Source organism: Hirundo rustica, chromosome 13 (assembly GCF_015227805.2).
Source record: "Hirundo rustica isolate bHirRus1 chromosome 13, bHirRus1.pri.v3, whole genome shotgun sequence".
Lineage (NCBI taxonomy): Eukaryota > Metazoa > Chordata > Aves > Passeriformes > Hirundinidae > Hirundo > Hirundo rustica.
In genome coordinates, this window is record NC_053462.1 from 943167 (window position 1) to 962074 (window position 18908).

General features: G+C 43.1%; 1 protein-coding gene across 4 annotated transcripts in view; it reads right to left on the minus strand.

Moving 5' to 3' along the window:
- The window catches only part of SCAPER (S-phase cyclin A associated protein in the ER), a 138915-nt gene that overhangs the window by 15594 nt on the left and 104413 nt on the right, over nt 1–18908 (minus strand). For all 4 annotated transcript variants that reach the window (XM_040077406.1, XM_040077407.2, XM_040077408.2 and 1 more), the window contains 3 exons: nt 17199–17354; nt 7766–8003; nt 4286–4435 (listed from right to left, as the gene is read on the minus strand). In XM_040077406.1, the coding sequence (XP_039933340.1) occupies nt 4286–4435; nt 7766–8003; nt 17199–17354 (544 nt within the window). The remainder of the gene's footprint in view (nt 1–4285; nt 4436–7765; nt 8004–17198; nt 17355–18908) is intronic.

Consider the following 18908-nt stretch of genomic DNA (forward strand, 5'->3'; position numbering starts at 1 on the left):
GGCTGGGAGAACAAAGCTCTTTTTATTTAAATAAAGGCATAGCAATGCAAACAAATAATGCAACTTCTTTAGAGCTTGTCAGCAAGGTCCTGGGTCTGAGGATCTGATTTGTGAGGACTTTTCAGATGAAAAATATTCCCTAACTGCAATGAATATGGAAAGATTTCTATTCCCAATGCAGCAACGTGAAAGAAAGCAAATCATCTGTCACTCCTGTTAATTTAATTACAGGACCACATTCAATTATTCAATTATTCAATATAATATGCAAATAAGGTGAGTTGACAGCACATGCTAATTATATTCATTATACTAATTAAATCAAACAATAAAAGGGAATAAAAATGTAATGAAATAGAAGGATAATTTTAATTAACAAGAACATTTTAATTAGAAACTGTAATTCTACAATCTGATATAGTAGGGCTGGCTATTGAAAGATTGGACATTTGGTTTATAGCACAGTTTAGCGTTCCATGTCTATCCTTGGTGTCATGGGACCTGGTTTTGTATGGCAGTAGATTAAATGGTGGCCAGAAAAAGTGAATCCCTCCTCCCTGCTCATCCTTTCCGAGAAGCAGATGCCCAATAAAGCTGAGCTGGCCTGTGAAGCAGGGGCTGTCTGGCTCGGTAGTAAACACAAGTTCACCTGCCAGTACAAAACAGGGCAGCTCAGGCCTCACCGCTGGCCTTGGAGCACTTCAAATATTAAAGAAACTCCTTGCTTTTTTGCAATTTTCACTTTCATAACTGATTTATTTCTTCACTGACAGCAGCTGCCCTGGAAAAGCTTTATGAATGTTAAAACAGAATAGGAACGAAGGAAAGGAATATTACTAATATATTACATGTGGGCAGAGTCAGCAAAATCAGACTCTTTTTAAAATAAACAGAGCAAGCACTATCAAAACACGCAGGAATGTATTCCTCAGGAATCCACTGTCCTCACTGCTCCTCGACAGAATCACTTGGGGCTGGCCCAAGAGCCAGGCATGGTGGAAACACCAAGTGGGAGCCCAGGCAGAGCCTCTGTGTGTGGGACCCAGCGGGAGGGGCCGAGGGCTCCTGGAGCCGTGGGGAAATCTGGGTCTCCAAGCTGCACAAGAGAAAAGCACTTTCCTCCTTCCTTTTTAATTTGTTACTCAACTAAGTATAAAGACTTTAACAGACAGCATAATAAATGAAGTCAAACCCATACTATATTAAATGACTGGCATAGGATGCTCTTGGAAGATTTTGTTCCATGAATGTGAAATATTTTGGAAATTGCCCTCCTATGATTTTGTCTGCATAGTGGTAGTAGTTCACTTACTGAAATCTCAGTACTGCTACAGATGGTCAATGCTGAGGTTGACAGGCTGTAAAATTTCTGCTTTAGAAATCTATCTAGTCTCCAAACTGGGGAACTACTGGTTGTTTGTTTTTTTTTTTTAAGTTGCCTTTTTTTCCTTCTCCCAGTATGCTGCTCTGGATATTTATCTGTTGATGTCAGTAGACAAAGGAACCACTAAAAAACCAGACAACTCTTTGTCCTGTTTTGTTTTGAGTATTGAAAGGAATTAAAACATACCTCTGTAATAAGAACTACAAATTTAGAGAGGAAATGACTTTAAACTACAAATGTTTCCAAATAAATACACATTTGACTGCAAGAAGAACCTGAATCTGCCTTGAAATTCGTCAGTTATTGACTCAGTTGAAGTTGGTTCAAATTCTAAATAGAGCTATCTGGCTTTACAGAAATTTGTTTTCACAGCTCAAGTCTAGTGTATCTATTTTTATTACACTGTACTTGCCAGGACTTCAACCCTACTATTTAAAAACTTTCACTGTGAGACCAATTTTTTATTTTAAGTAGGACTCCCCAGATGATCAACAATGAAAGAAAAAATTGGAAGCCCTTAATGTAATAAAAAATTAAACCATAACTGAATGAAAAGAAAGCATTTCCCTCTTCATGAAAAGCGGCCTGTCTAGGGCAAGTCACAACACAAAGAGCACCTTAAAATAATGACCATAAGAAAGTTGTACTGCTTTGCCTGGTAGTAAAAGAAAAATTACTTCCTTTCACTGAAAAACCTTCCCAGTATCTTTCAAGTACCTGAGTAAAGAAAGCTTCAGTTTTTCAAAAAGCCTTTTTAAAAAAGTCAGACCCAAATGCCTTTTCCTCAGTGAGAATCTTATTAATGAGGAATATTAGAACTTACATAAAAAGTGAAGCATGTCATGATATCTGAGATTGTACCTCCAAAGCAAACCACCCTAGAAGAGAGCTTTTAGGGTAAAAAAGGCCTGACGTGGCTGGCTGACTGAAACCCCAAACGTGACTTGGAGAGCTGCAGAGCCCCAGGGGCACAGGCTGAAGACTCCAGACCCAAGTGTGAAGCACAAGCCCAGCCAAAGGCTCCCCTCAGTGTCCTGGGGCCCCTGAGCCCGGGGCCGCTGCCAGGGCACGGTGCCCGCTCACCGTGGCAGGACCTTCCCCGGGCACCAGCACCGCAGGCTGGCACTGCTGCAGGAAATCCCTCAGCTGCACCGTTCCTGCAGGGCCAGCCCCCCCATGCTCATCTGCACCGTTCCTGCAGGGCCAGCCCCCCCATATTCATCTGCACCGTTCCTGCAGGGCCAGCTCCTCCATGCTCATCTGCACCGTTCCTGCAGGGCCAGCTCCTCCATATTCATCTGCACCGTTCCTGCAGGGCCAGCTCCTCCATGCTCATCTGCACCGTTCCTGCAGGGCCAGCCCCCCCATATTCATCTGCACCGTTCCTGCAGGGCCAGCTCCCCCATATTCATCTGCACCGTTCCTGCAGGGCCAGCTCCCCCATATTCATCTGCACCGTTCCTGCAGGGCCAGTTCCCCATATTCATCTGCACCGTTCCTGCAGGGCCAGCTCCCCCATGCTCATCTGCACCGTTCCTGCAGGGCCAGCCCCCCCATGCTCAGCTGCACCGTTCCTGCAGGGCCAGCTCCCCATGCTCATCTGCACCGTTCCTGCAGGGCCAGCCCCCCCATGCTCATCTGCTGGGACTCGTGTGCCAGAAGAGGAAGTTCGGAACTGCAGAGAGAAGATGGCGTGGTTTGCTGGCACTTCTGGGGCCAGCTGGGCAGCGGGGGGACTCCAGAGAGCAGCAGCATCACAGGGGGTTTGAAATGACCCTTCTGAAGTGCTCCAGCAGGCAGCTCCAGATCCTGAGTGGGGCCTGCTCACACAGGGCAGGGAGGATTGGCTCGGGCCAATCCCACAGAAACATCACGGTGGAATTATAGAGTGCTTGTGACAGCACTGTCAGCTTTGAAACAGCGCAGTGTTCCAATTAGAGTCAAGAACTGGAAGAATGTTATCGACCAGCTTTTCTCTAAAACCTTTCCTAACAAGTTTTAACACTTCTTCCTGCTCCTCAGCTGAACTGAGGGCACTGAGCTCCACACCCTGAACCCCTATCCCAAAAGCTGAGCAAAGCAGGGAACCAGGGGGTACATGCACAGAGAGAGAACACAGTGAGTACCTTCACAAAATGCAGCATTCAGCTGAATCGTACCCAACGTGTGGGCACTGTAATGCAGTACCCACATACTCAGAGTCAGCTCCACATCCCCAAAGAGCCAGTGCCAAGCCCTGCCCAATACACCCTGAGATGTTACACATAAGCTGAGGAAACCAGGAGATTTTTAAGACTGATACATTTGAAGTATTTTTTGAGTTTTGTGTCTGTGTTACTTTATAAGCCAGTAAGAGAGGTCACAGAGTCCAGTGGCAAAAGTGGACGACAATCAAGGAAGCTAAAGGGGAATTTCCTCTGTTTCTTGAATAGGGCATTTAGTTTGACTGAGAAGATTCACGGAAGAGAATGGCTTAAACCTGAGCACTGGCAAGCAGGGAGACAGCCACACTGGCATCCAAGGACAAGTCTTCATGGGAGAGTAGCTCAGTTGGCTTTTAAAAGGTTTAACTTGGGTACCACAACCACCTGATCAAGCTGATGTGAAGCTAACTTAGAATTAAAAATATCAGCTGCTAAGTGTACCTTGGCAGGGAGCAAGGCCAGTTCAAATCAATGCAATGGCAACACAAGAACTCCAAATGGAGTTTGCTTACGGATACACGAAATTAATGTCTCCGTCTTAACACACAACTTCAGTTTCTCTTTTGCAAACACATCCCTTTGTGCTCACAGGAATCACAGGAATTCAAAACCAATGCCGAGGGGATGAGTTTCCTGGAGGGATTCATGACTGAATGTGCCCTCGATAACTTCTGATCCCCTCTTCCATTTGCCTTACCTGGTTATCTGGGTTGTTTACAGTGAAGTAGCCCACACAAATGATGACTTCGTGCAGCAATCCTTCACAGGTATGCTGGGAGCAGTACCACAGCAGGGAGCTGATAATGTGCCTGAAGGCCAGGGACAGTCCTTCAGCTCCCACAATCGACTGAAAAACACGCCAAGAAACAGAAATGAACACTCCAGCAGTATGTTCTAGCGCTAGTGTGAATTGTGTACGCATCAATTGCACCCTTCTGGGTTTTTTGCAAAGTGCAGACTATGCTCCTCGTTGGAAAAGGCCAGAATCAGAGCTCTTCTTTCAGCCGCTCACTGTTCACAACTGGAATGTAACATTAAAAGCCACAGAAGCAAGAATAAATTCAAATTTTCAAGGGACACGGAAAAAATTGCATTCTGCTTATTTGACATTCAGTGTAGCATTAGGTTGAGCATTTCATCTGACATACATTACATGATCCAGGAAAATTTAGTAATATCTCTCAGAAATAAGCAAAATAAACCAAACCATCTTCATTTCTGTACCAGAGCAAAACGCATTTCTCATTAATAACTCACTCTCTGAATGGAATAAAATGATGAATAACAAATAATGACTTTTCAAACATTACAAAAAGTTAGAAACATCCAAAAGGAGAGAACACTCAGCTGCAAACCTTCTTGGGATGTTTTTCAAAAGTAGGCAAATTGCTGTAACGTGGAGATTCTGAATCAGATTTTATCTGCGCAGCCTACAGCCTCTATTTAATAAACATGTCAAGCAGACAGAGCGACACAGGGTCAAAGGGGAAAACTAAAGCACAAGGAATGAGCACGACAAACCCCTAACTCTAATGAAACAGCAATGCAGGCCTGAGAAAAATCTCTTTCATTTCAGAGTTTTCTTCATTTTCTACCTTGTAGCCTGTGGTAAATACATATACATAAATCCCAGGCTGTGGCATAGTTTAGTCTTACTGAATTCCAAATACACCCAGCAAAAGCAGGATCCTTGACAATGAAACCAGGCTCAGCCGTGGATGCTTTTGATCTTGAACTTCAAGCATTCTGGTAAGTCAGTGTATTTTCAAAATTTAATGCCCAATACAGCCATCATTTCCTGCTTTATGTCACGTAAATGCCACGTTCTCAGGTCCATCCTTATTGAATTAGCGCTGTCCGTACATGCCGTGACCCAGCACTGTGGGTTTAACCTCCCCTCATAACAACAGGTCAAAGGGCACCTGAGTTTGTGTATAAAAGTTAAACTAATTTTTCAAGGAAACTATGCTTCCTTTTTAGCCAGAATTAATATCTGCTCAGGACCCTGTGCTGGTTCTCACTACCATCTTTCAATTGTTTAGACTGTCAAATTAAATGAAATATATACCCATGAGACATCTGTGCTAATCCAAACTCGAGAATCCCAGACCCCTTCTGCTAATCAGAAGCCTCTATTCCACAGTCCTACTAATTTGTGCTAAAACTATCCCTTAGAGATAATGATCACACAGTACATAAAGGAGGCTTTTCCCTCTGCTCCCTGCCAGCCCACCACGGCCCAAAGGGTCAGGGTGTCCAGCAAACTGCCTCAGGTGGGTGATTTTTAACATTACAGAAACAAATCCCACTAATGCACGGGAGGGAGAGCTGCTGAGGCTCCCCCAGGGTGCCTGTCCATCACAACCCCAGTGCTGGGTGGGTATCTCCTGAGCAGAGCCCCGTGCCCATGAAGTGAGGGAGGCAATTCCCACTGCTGCGCTTCTGGCCACCCCTCATGCAATGCTTACTGACCCCCAACACTTTAGGTAGAACAGAATTGTTGTGTTCCTCTGAGGAATGGGTTTTCCCCTCAGAGTCCCCTTGAAGCCTGTGCTATGTAGTTTAACCCTTTTTCCCTATCATACGTACCCCTGACCCTATTGGCTCAGGGCCAATATCTTTCCTTGGCCCAAACCTAGACAAACCCCTGTTTCTTCCTGGTTCTCTCTCTCTCTCCTCGGGCTCCAGGAACATCACATCGAGAATAAAGCTCGGACTGGAGCTGGGGTGAGAGCCACTCTTTTGAAATCTTTATTCTGTCTCTCTGAAATATATTTCCCTAAAACCCCTGAACAACTGAGCCAGCGAGAGCCGGGGGGTGGCTAGAGGGAAGTATATTTTCACAGACTAACACAGAGCACGGGATTTGGAAGTTAATGCTGACTGTTTATTATAAATGCTGAGATACAATGGTGTTGGTAAAGGGATCATTCCCGACAGGGTAAGCAGGAGATGGTGCTTTAAAAATGAACAGTGGTTTCTTGGGATATCAGGGAGCTCTCAGCCAGAGTGATTTGTTCCAGCTCCCCTGCAAACTGGACCTGTTCCAGCTGAAGCCTGACTCTGGCACACACCTGAAATACCTACAGAGGCCCATAAACAGCCAGTCTCAAACCAAGGGCTGCTGAATGAGGCGTAGGAGGGATCTGCCTTGATTTACAGAAAGAAATGAGAGTCAGCAGTGTGTGCAACGAAACTCCAGTCAATATCCTGCTTCTGTCCCTGTAAACAAAAACCTGACTGGATTGGGTGCTGCAGACGAACACTGCTGCACACAGAAGTCTTGCTGCTGTTACAGATTGTACCAAACTCACTGAAAATCCACGGCAAGGAACACCAACTGAGGGAGCCACACTAAATTCTCCACTTGTGAAAAGCTCTCGCTGAGTTTAACGCGTTTCAGATGGAGAGGGTGGTACAACATATACAAATTACACATTAAATGAAAAAGAAACCTGTTCTGCTGAATTGTGTAAGATTGGTGCTACTAAATGTGTTTTCAAAGCAATGCTTTCTGACAGGTGTTTTATATTAACAATACAACTTTACCAACTTACCTGAGAAATACACCAGCATTTGTACGGCAAAATCATTCATTTACACCTGAACTCTCGTCACAGAAAAAGGTAGGCAGTCCTTCTCAAGACTCAAAGTGCAGCATTTTTTATTTTTTAATTTAATAAAAATTATGAAAACATATTTTCCAATTTTTGGTCAACAAAATTTCACTTGCTAAAAAAATGGTATCAAGCGATTATCAGTTTCAGCTGCACAATCTTAAAGGAAGTGGCCCCTGAAGCACTGGAAGATGTAATATGTGGTTATAATACAGGCAAATCCTCTCACAAAAGAAAAACTGTTGTTCTGTCCTTTTGACTAAGATTTTTCTTTTTGCGCTTTTGGGGCTTAATAAATATAAAAAGTACCATGCTAGAAACAAGAAAAAAAGAAGTTAGAAGACAATGATTGGATTCAGCATTTAATGTATTTCCCTTTCTGGTTAAATTCATCAGCCACAGCTATACGGTAGACATAACAACAGTTACAAATTTTATGCACAAAACCTAACATTCAAAAATGCTCTCATTAACTAAGATCTTAAAGACAAAACTTAGTCCACAGATACAACCAATAACGAACATTTCTCCACGAAGAGAAGTTTTAAAACATCTGTTACCTGGAAGGCAGGCAGGTCAAGAACAGCGAAACTATTGAAGAAACGTAAACTCTGAATGGCAACCTGGACAGTGCTGGCGGCATAGCTGTCCTTAGGGCCGGCTGTGTTCGGGTCTGAGATGGTGCCGTGGAAGAGGACGCAGTACAGCATGTGCAGCACTCCCACCAGATCCGTGGCCTGCAGAGCTGCTGTGAGTCCTGTGGGGTCCTGACGAGCGCTGTCAAATATGTTCCAGGACCTGGCAAGGAAACAGCGAGCGCCTGAGAGCCAGGAGGAGCCGAATGGCAGACAAACAGGGACCTGGGAACCAGGGAAAACTGATCCCTGAAGTGCCAGGGAAGCACGGCGCTTCCACAAGCCTTGCGACAATTAGGGCAGCGGCTCGTGCTCTCTAACCGCAGCGCGGCTGCGTCGCTCAGGACCCTGCCTCACGTGCCGTGGCCGTGCTTTGCTGCCAGCCTGGGGCACCTGGGGAGCAGCCAGGGGCTCCATGCAAGCCCCGTCTCGGGTCAGACCCCTGCTCTCACCTTTGCTGCTTGCAACAGCAGCCAGCAGCAGCAGCAGAACTCCCCAGAGCCTCTCCTGCCACAGTGATGGGCTGCAGGCACTGCAGCAAACTGCCTACCTAAGTCAGGAAATAAGTTGCTGGGAACAGATGATCCTCATCAAACGGCTCTGCAGGAATTTAAGAATGAAGCGGGGGAGCAGAAGGAACACACACCGCTTCTTCCTTCAGTCAGATGCTGTGATGGGAGACTGCAGCAGGGCAGCAAAGCACAGCTAAGTACAAACCAGCACACGGGAACCGGGCTCCTTTGGCATCTTTTGGGGATGCACGTAGGACAATGGAGAAGTTTTTGGTTATCTAGGGTATTGGCACAGATAGGCAAATAACTCAGGACTGCCCTTTCCATTCTCACATCCACACTTTCAAAAACACTTAACACAATCCTCCGTGATTTTTACTACTCATGTTTTTTCACATTATTAATAACCCAGAAGATGATGCAGGACAGCTACTAATGAAGACTCAAAATATCACTACCCTGGCAGCTAAATAATGTGTGGAGGGTAGGCAAGCACAAAGTGAAGCCCCAAAAGAATTCAGCAACTTTTATATTCTCTGAATTCTAATTCAAACCCATAACATAAATTACCTGAATTTCATTTTGGAAACGCATTTGGTCAATATTGGCAATCAAAGGAAACACTAAAATAATAAAACACAGCAAACAGAAACAATGAAAATCTGCTACATCAAGGTCTGTTTTTTACCTCATCTACTATGCTACCATCTTAAAAAAAAAAGAAAAAGAAAAAAAAAAAAAAAGAAGGAAGTGCCAATATCAAAAGAGGCTAGAAAGATTCAGTGTATATACGATTCCTTTTTATAATTAAAGGAAAATATGTCAGGTTATATGAGAAAACATTATAAAAGGACAACTTAAATTAGGGTATTTTTCCCCTTCTATAACTACTAAAAGCAAAGGAAATGGAAATAAAAACCAGAACCATTTTCTAAAATAATGACTAAAATAATAACTTCTGTAAGTTTGAAGACCTCAGTTTAAGACAGCAAAGGGCTGTCAGTTTAAGACACTCAGAGGGCTCAGAATATTCCTGCTGAGCAGAAGCAGTAAGGAGCTTTCCCATTGACTAGAACAGCTCTCAGCGGTCTCTCCTGTACCTGCAGCCTCTGTTACAGACACTGGCTCCAGTGCCATTTCCAACACAGATTCTGGGCAGGCTGACTAATGCTGCTGTTTACATAGACAGATGTCTTCAACAGAGAAACTAAACCATGAGCTCAGCAAGGACCAAGTTTTCACAACCATCACCTCGTTCTGACTTTTTTACTCTTCCTAAAGAAGCAAATAAAGCGGGCAAGAAAGCACCACCTTCCCCAAACCAATGTCTGTCCATGAGAATTTCTGTCTGTTAACAGCCCTGCATCGCTTCCTCGGCCCAAAGGGAGGGAAAGAGGCAGAGCAGGATCAGGAACTTGCATTCCCCACGGCCCAGAGCAGCCCTGAGCTCAGGTGAGTATGACAGGACAGTATCTGGGCTGGACACAACTTGCTCTACTGGCACCTCTCTGCTCCCACCACTGGCCCCTCACATCTCTACCTTTACAAAGCAGTAGGTGAGATGATTTAGGAGTGGTCTCATCTGAAATTAGCACTTATGGTACCATTTCTAAGTTATTTCCATTTACAGTCTGTGAATATTCAATGTTACTGAAAAAACCATTCAGTGCTGTACACTCTGCTGCTACCTCCAGGACCAATGTCCCAGGCCCACTTCAGGGACACCTGTGCTGCACAAAAACCACTCCAGACAGCAGAAGTAGTCCACAAGTCTCTGAGAGAAAAAAATAAAACACAGTAAGCACAAAAGCAACACAGTGGTGTCTGTTTTCCTTTAGACCTTAAGATTTACTCCACAAAGAATAAAAAGTGGAAAAAATACGAGCGTTCTAAGTGTGTCTGGGTGGGGCTACACGCTGCACAACAATTTATGGCAGGGCTTTGCTTTCCCTGTCTGGAGTCCACGTCCCAAATCTTCAATGGAATCCTCGTGCCAAGCTCTGTGGTCTCTAAGTGCGTGTGTGTGAACAGAATCAGCAGAGGCACTTCCCGAGCCATCACCTGGCCGTGCCAGCCGTGCCCCTGGCAGAGCCCTGCTGCACGGCTCCGGGTGCTGCTGGCACAGCCTGGCAGGGAGGGAGGCGCAGACGCGCACGGCCGCAGGAGCAGCGAGAGCTGGCAGCTCTGGGACCACCCTGTGCACAGCTCTGCTTTGTGTGTCTGGCCTCCCTGGTATTCCTCGCTTCAAAATGCCTTCTGATGTCCAAGGATTTGTTCTGCAGCATGCAGAAGCCAAAATGTGCTAACCATCACTTAGTTACACTCGACTAACTAGAACATTTATTGCCACAGGATCACATGAGAGCACGGTTCCTCCTGCCAAGCAGTATTTCCTAATTTCACTCTTAGCTTTTTCAGCTGTACAAAACAGAAAAGTACACTCACAGTGAAATGATAACCCCAAATTAATTACTGCATATGATACCTCACAGAATTTTTTCTGACTCTGTGCAATCAGAAGATTGACCAATTTTACCAAAGGTTAAAGTTAGCTTGCTTTCAACTCTCACTCCATCATTATTTTTAAACAATTCCATATGAGAAAGCTTACACTGCTGGATGAAATCCTTTTACCATTTTGTGCTGCTCTCGAGCAGAGAATGAATCAAAATATACATACAAAAGTCAATTATAAAATAACTCTAAATGCAAGCATTAGTTTTTTTCACAGAAAAGATGAAAAAATTTGAAGTTGTACTATAGAACAAAACTGTTAAAGAGAAATTAAAAATCTGTCTTCTAGATTTGATGGATTGAAGGAATCACCAGAAAAAAATATTTTGGACGTTGCCTGTAGTACAGTTTCTGTGTATGTGAACAGACCACTGGCTCCTGAGTTGAACTGTTGGTTACATCACTTTAAGCCTAAATGTGCACACTGAAAAGGTAAAAGAAGTTATTTGTACTTGCTGTGAGCTTTAAAAGAGGAAAAAAAATCTACGTGAAATGATGGAAAACAAAGCACGAAGCTCTTCCTCTCCTGCTCTGAGTGATTTTTGTCAAGTCTGCACAACAGTGGGTTTCATACATTTAGCAGATTTTTAGTTCACCTCAAAACCTAAGCCCAATGAAAATTCACTGCTGTTAGGACTGACTGAAGCAAACCCCCCTAAAAACCTTCATAACATAAGATGACAATGTCACACCAGAAAATCAGATTTTATATAACTGAAGTTAAGAGATGAGATTCCTATAGCTGCAATTCCTCTTAATTTCCCTATTTAAAGAAACTTTGAGTCTGTAACAGCTGCAAAAGTAAAATAGTCACTATGGACAAAAGCCCTTCAATGAATCCCTGAAGGGAAGCAAGACCCACTGGATTTTTGACATTGGCTGATATAGCTGGGAAAACAAACAGACTTTCAAACTTTAGCAGTCACAATAATTATGTGTTAAATATAAACACAGAAAAATAGACAAATATTTATATTACGGTCAAACAACCTGCGGGATCTTAAAAATAAAAAAAAGGTTTAAATGAAATGCACAGAATTTTTATTAAGGGCTGCCACTGTGATTTTCAGCTTGGTCTCAGGAATCTGACTTACAAAAAGGGTTTAAGAATTAAAAAACATGGATATACCCATCACAGGAAAGAAAAATACTAAACAGTGGTACTTCATTACATAAAATACACCACTATTTATTAAAAACAGGAATTCAATACAGCTTGATAACAAACAGCATACTCTGCAGAACAAGTATAAAACTACAATTTCTCCAAGCTTCAATATGAGCAACTGTTTATATCTGAAAATATATTGTTTTAAAATCTGGCTGAGCTAACAAGCAGACAAGCCTCTCTAAGGGTATACATTATAACATTTGTATATTTGAAATATATACTCCCGATTAAAAACATGGAGTGAAATGGAAACATGAATTTCCAAGAGGCTTAGAATATAATCTGTTGGGGTTTTTTATTATTAGGATTTAAAAAGTATCTTCAGTTCTTCTTTAGAAAGAGATGTCAAAATAGAGAGGCAAAATAATGATAAAAGAAGAACGAAGAAATATTTAGCACCTGTCAGACCTTGCTACAATTCTCACTGTCAAGCAGGGATTGCTGCACGGGAGTGATGAAGTGAAACCTGCCGGTAATTTCTGACGCAAGCTGGAGTTAGTTTCACAGCAACTGCAGGAGCTGCTGTCCCTTGGAAGCGGTGAGAAGCAAAGCCAGGGTTCAGACAGACTTGCATCTGACTCAGCATGCAGCAGCCAAAACAGACATTATCTTAATTACTGTAATAAAACGGAGCCCAGCCCAGCCCAGCCCAGCCCGTGAGGATGTGTGACGTGACAGGCACCGCTTCCCGGGATCAGACCTGCGTCTGCAGCTTGCTGCCCCTGCAGCCTGTAACCCACAGCTCCAGCAGCTTTTAGATACATTTATATACCCCTTTATATACATTTATATACATTTATATACCCCTCCACTGCTCTGAGATAACTTTAACAGCAACAATTCAATTACTGCACTGCTCTGACACTCTATTTTCCTGGGCTGACAAGAAAGCTTGGAGGCACTTCTTAAATCGCGAGAACAGCAAAAATTTTAAACAGCTCGTGTTCCCACGGACATACATCATTTGAGGGACTATTATTTGCAATATTCCCCTTGCAGTATCCTCCTTGCATCTGTGCTACTGCTCTCTGCTGCTCCTGGGGAGAACATTCTGCCTCGGTGACTGACTCTCATGCTGCAGTACTGCTCTCGGTTTCCCCCTGCTCTTTTCATTAACTCTGCACTGGTGGGAGTTTATTCACTCCTACTCACGGACAGAAGCGAAACAAGGCATCAACTCCAGCCCTCCAGAGAGCAACAGCCAAACCTCTAGGACAGCCCTGAGGTCCAGAGAAACAGGGCAAAAGGGGATCTAGGATGGATGAGCAGTGGGCACTAGAAGTGAGAAGCAGAAGGCAGAAGAGAGGAACAAAAGCAAAACCTTTGCTATGCTGATGAAGGACCTGCCATGGAGATTCTGCCTTAGTCTCCCTCCTGCTTTTAGGGAAGGCTGAGGAGGCAGCACGGCCAGGCCTCTGTTAATGCTCCTTGCATTCCAAGCCTGCTCATTGTTTTCTGCTCTGTGGGTACAAGCCAAGCACATTCCAGATGTGTAGTCAGGACCTGAGGGCCCAAAATAGGCCTTGTATCTCTCACATTCACACTCTGGAAAACAGGGCTGTCACCTTCAACAGTGCTACTGGACATCTGCAATTCCACACAGATTTCAAGAGATCTGTATGCCCACACAGCCCCCTGTTATCCCATATAAAGCATATTTAGTATTTTTCTTTATTTCATTACTAAAAATGTCTCTGTTTTCAATTCTGGGTACTGTTACTCCTAACGGTGAGCAAAAACCAGTTAAGCATTACCAAGGCCACAATTTTTGAAGCCTAAGTATCAAATGTCACGTTTATCTGCTCAGCAGAGAGAGCTCAATATTCAGACATGCTATATTTTCTGATTTCTCCCCACAAACAAAAAGGGACAATGCCCTGTTTTCAGCCCTCATAGCCCTTTTTTTTAAACTCATCAGGGAGGAAGAAGCTCTCACCTCCACTGTTAGCTATAGATGCAATACAGCATCAGAAAAATGGGACTTGGAGGTCTCAAATCAGCCTCAATGATTCTCACTGTGTAAGACAAGAGGACAGACAGTATCAAAACAAGCTTGAAACAGGGAAACAAGTTAAGCTTTTCTACAATTGATCTTTTATATGTACTCCACAGTGTTTGGAAAATGTGCTATTCCATCCACAGCAAATTTTCAATTAAAAGAATCAATCAAGCATTTATTAGCCAGTATCAAAAATGATAATTTGAAAAGTTGGATCAATAGCAAAGTTAAATCTCTTTTAAAGACCTGGATCATTAATGGAAAGAAAATTCCTCTTATAATAGGGTATGTTTACAACATATGCTCAGAAGGGATTTCCTTATTTCAATTACATTTTATGATTTTAAAATTGAAAATCCTCCAATTTATGTTTCTACATTAGTAAGACTTTTCTTTACAGTATCTAACGCCAAGATTTTGGACTTTTTTTTTTTTTTTTTTACAAGTCAACCACAGTAATAAAAGAAGTATTTTCTTCATTCATGTCTTAAAATGTTACCATCTATATTGTATCAACCATATATATGCCTCATTTAATAGATAATGTTGATTTATAAGTATATATATATGATAATTTGAGGCTATTCTGTAATAATCATTACTGTTGTGACACCTTGCCTGACGTAGAGGTACATGCAGAGAGGGGCTCGACTGAGATCTCTTCAGTGCCTACCGAATTATTTCCATGAAATAACTGTCCAAATACACACTGGGTATCAATTCTGAGCTTGGTTTAGAAATATTCTGCTGAATTTGGAGTTTTATGAGATGTACTTCTGAGGAAGGCAGGAAAGTCTAGATTGACAGCTCCTCCTACCTCAGAGCTCCAGAAATGGCCCAGCATACTTTGTACCCACAGGACAGGATCTTTTAATTGTTTCAAACCTGAGTTTTAGACAAGAACTTCTGGCCCTCTGGAGACAGACAGATCACAGTTGCAGTACAGTTCCCAACAACCTGGTGAGATCTAAAGGCACAGGAGAAATCCCCCAGCTCACCCAGGACTTCCCTGCTGTGCTGGGCTGGTTTGAGTGGCCCTGGTACCCCACCCAGTATTTACTGTCCTGTGTCAGCTCCCCAGTGTGCCACTCAGCGCTGCGTGGGAGACCTGCACACAGACCAGACAGCACTCTATCAAAGTACTCTCAGGAATTCAGTATGGAATGACAGCTTTCTATATGACAGACAGCAGCCTAAAAAGTTCTACTAAAAAAAACCAGATTAATGTTATATCCCCATCCCCTCGAATACCACTGAGGAGCATAAAGAAGTTTCCAACCTGGAACCATCTTATATAGGAGAATATACGAAAAGAACATTTCAAAATCTCTCTTGCAACAATGGCGAAAGCTTGCCATTAATTTGGCAAAACTTCTTTCCTTGCTCCAGTGTCAGAGCGCTTGAAATATGTCCTGGGCCTCTCAAATGTCAGCCACAACCTCAGGCCTTGGCTGATCAGAGTGGCTGGTGACTGGGATGCACAGAGGGCTGCAACAGGCAGGCTGCTTTGGTGCTCAAGGCTGTATCAGCCGAGCTGGAGAATGAGAAATGCTGACTGGAAAGGCTGCAGTGCCTCCACCACCATTCAGCAGCAATCACAGACATCTGTATTTCTCACAGAGGGGCTGCCTTTTGTGCTGCAGATCGGGTATCACACATCATGTATTACTGTAGTGTGACACATTTAAGAATTCAATAAATTGGAGCTCTGATTCCGACACCTTAATCTGTGTTTGGCAGTACCTGTTTTCATTTAAATCACCTCCAACACCGAGGACTTCTGTAACACGACAGAATTACACTGCATTCACTGCTTAAATGACAGTGGGCTCAGGTGATGAAAGACATGAGATTTAAACCACCCTCCTAATCACTTACATCAAAGCTTTGGATCTGAAAGACAACAGTTCTGAAATCTCAAAGTCCACTCCTCTCATTTCTTTTCACGCTCAAATGAACAATCTAACCTGGCATACACGAACAACCAGCACCTTTGGATAAAATCCAGAGAGCTGCTGCTTATGGAGGTGGTAGGATCAGACACTTCCTGGTGTAACTGTGAAGAAAAACACTCATCTCCCCAAAATCATTCTGCTGCTACGAAGAATAGATGTTCTTGATGGATGTACTCGTGCAGTGCAAAGATCTCTAATATTTTGGTGAAGCGTGTGCCTGCTACAGAAGTTGCAAATATTGTATTACTCTGAGCTAGAACTATTATTCCACTAACAGAAGGGTGATTTTTTATTATTTTATTTAGTGAGTATTTGACTTCTGGCAGCGCTCTGCTGGAATTTAAAATGTCAAGCTGGCAGCTTTCAGAAAGGGAAATTTCAGTAAGTTGGGATGGTCTCTTTGGGCTCGTATTTCTTGCAGTTCTTTTTCCATGTGTCTGTGTCCTTGGCTACCAGCAATAGCTCTTACCTACAGCTTTGTTTCTTATCCTATGTTCTATTAGCTCTAGTTTTTCAACCCTAGCATCATTTTACCCTTCAGGAATGCATTGTCAAGTTCTGCCAGCCTCGATTTTTCCTGAAGTGTGTAACAGTAACGGTGTGGGAGGTTCTAGTGCAGCCCAGAGCTCTGAAATTTTCACTCTCACATGAGTGTCAGGCTGTTCTACACTGCAGACCACAGAAGCCCAGGTTTGTTGGCAGGCACATCCCTTATTCACACTTCCCACAGCCTTGGTTAGGTTACTACAACAAGCATTTTGCATTAGAAAATTCCCTGACAAATCCAGTGATAGCTTGCTTTATGGAAAATAGAATTCCCTTACTGTCAGTGGTATTTTAAAGAACAAGAGCTGAATGAGGCTTCTCTAGAGACAAATCATAGAGACAAATCAATTAAGAGTTGATTCTAGCTGATAATAAAATACCTCCTGAAGTCCTTGAGACTGGACACTTAAAATGATCAGTGCTAAAAGCCTGTGTGGAATGATGAGTAAAGGAGGTAGCTTGCAGTTCTGATAAATGACTTACAAGAACCAAGCTCGGTGCAGGTAACTCATTACAGTTTCCTGGTGAGAGGGTGAGCAGAGGAGATCTCCAGCACTGGTTCTGTCCCTGTGCATCCCACAGTGGGCAGTTCTGCTGGCAGCCTCAGCAGAAGGCCACTCCTGACCAGCATGTTTGGAGCTCACAGAGCCAGTGCACTCACCTTCCACTGACAGCGAAACACAGCTGGCAAATCCCATGCAACAGGGCCGTGGCGTTCTGCAGGAAACTTGCTGTTTGGGGGTTCTCATCAACAGGGCCTTGGACAGACAGGAAACAGCAACACAGCTTGTCCACCAATCCTGTGTTCACCACGTAACTACGAACAGAGGAAAAAGCGTATTACAAAAAATAGTTCCACAACAGTCACCAGAACTGCTGCAAAAGAAGTAATTTTTGCTTCTCTGCTATCAAACCACGCAAAAAGCAGGTTGTGATTACTTAAATACTCTTTCTGAAAGGGTTCAATAAAACAATTCCAATTACAATAACTTCAGATCTGGCTCGCTGTGACTAGCAGTAGTTTTTGTTACGAGATCTGTCAGTTGTAGGATAATTTGTATTACACTGTGCAAGAAAGATGAGTGTAAATGTTTATTTTAGCATACTGCAAGAAGGACAATGGAATTTTGCCATAGTTAGATGATTTATAATAATCTTGATAGCTCTGCAACAGCACAATTTCTTTTTAGCATGAAGAGGTAAACTCTGTAGAACACACTAATTCAAGAAGACAATGATGTTACCCAGATAACGTTTTACAGCAGCACATACATCAGAGAAACCACTGCCCAATTTGTTCCCCTCTTATAAATACATATGCAACGTCCCGGGGACCAAGAGAATATTAACAACCTTCTATCATCAGTACAGAAGGATCAGGATCAGAAAACCTCTTCAGGACTTAAATTCAAGATACAAAAAAAACACCTAGTGACTTTTTTTTTTAAACTGAAAACTCCTTTCTTTTTTATTAGGGTTGACCAGATCATCATTGCTGATCCTCAGATCACAACTGCCAAAGTTCCTTCTTTGAATTTCTAATAGCTTGGAAACATATGTCAAAAAAATCTGCTCTGCACCCTTATACCTCTCTGCCCACAGCAGGTTCTCTCATACTTTGACTATTATCAACTCCACTTAAACCGTGCACAGGTCCAGTTTTTCCAGTCACTTTGCTACTATCACCTCACTTACTTCACTTACCTTCCTTTTCTCCCACAGCCATCCAGCTTCTCAGACTTCAGCCCATCTCAATCACCATATTCTGCTGACTTAGGTGAGATCAGCTCTTTGTGGACACCAAGGTCCCACTGTAATCACCTCCCTCTCTTTCCCCTCTAATTTTCTTTGTATTTTCCCTCACTCTTACAAAGCGGGAGAAACCTCTTGTCAAAATCAGAACTGCTGTTTTATGCTGTGCCTCCACCTCACAAAATACAGGGGGAAGCCATTTCCTTCAGTCACCAAGAAACGATTCACTGTTCCTATCCTGAATGTCTACACCAACCCTCCTGCTCCTGAGGTCACTGTCCCACCTGCTGCTCCTCAAGTGCGCTTGGCAGAGGTGGCTCCTGGAACAGAGGCTCCTCGAGAAGGGAACACCATTGGCTTTAAGTTTACACCATGACTACACCACCCTAACTAGGGAACATCATTAAATAATACTGATTCTAGTAAATAAAGACTCTTGATTAGATAATGTTGCTCACAAAAGCACGACTGTTTATTAAAAATAACCATTCCCTCACAACATGTCCTACAGTCCGATTTTGAAAGAACAGGGCTTTTGACATTAGGAAAGAAAACCTCATTGTTTTCAGACACTGCTGTTGCTCAAAGACATATTTCTCCTCAGGGTTAGAAGAGAGAC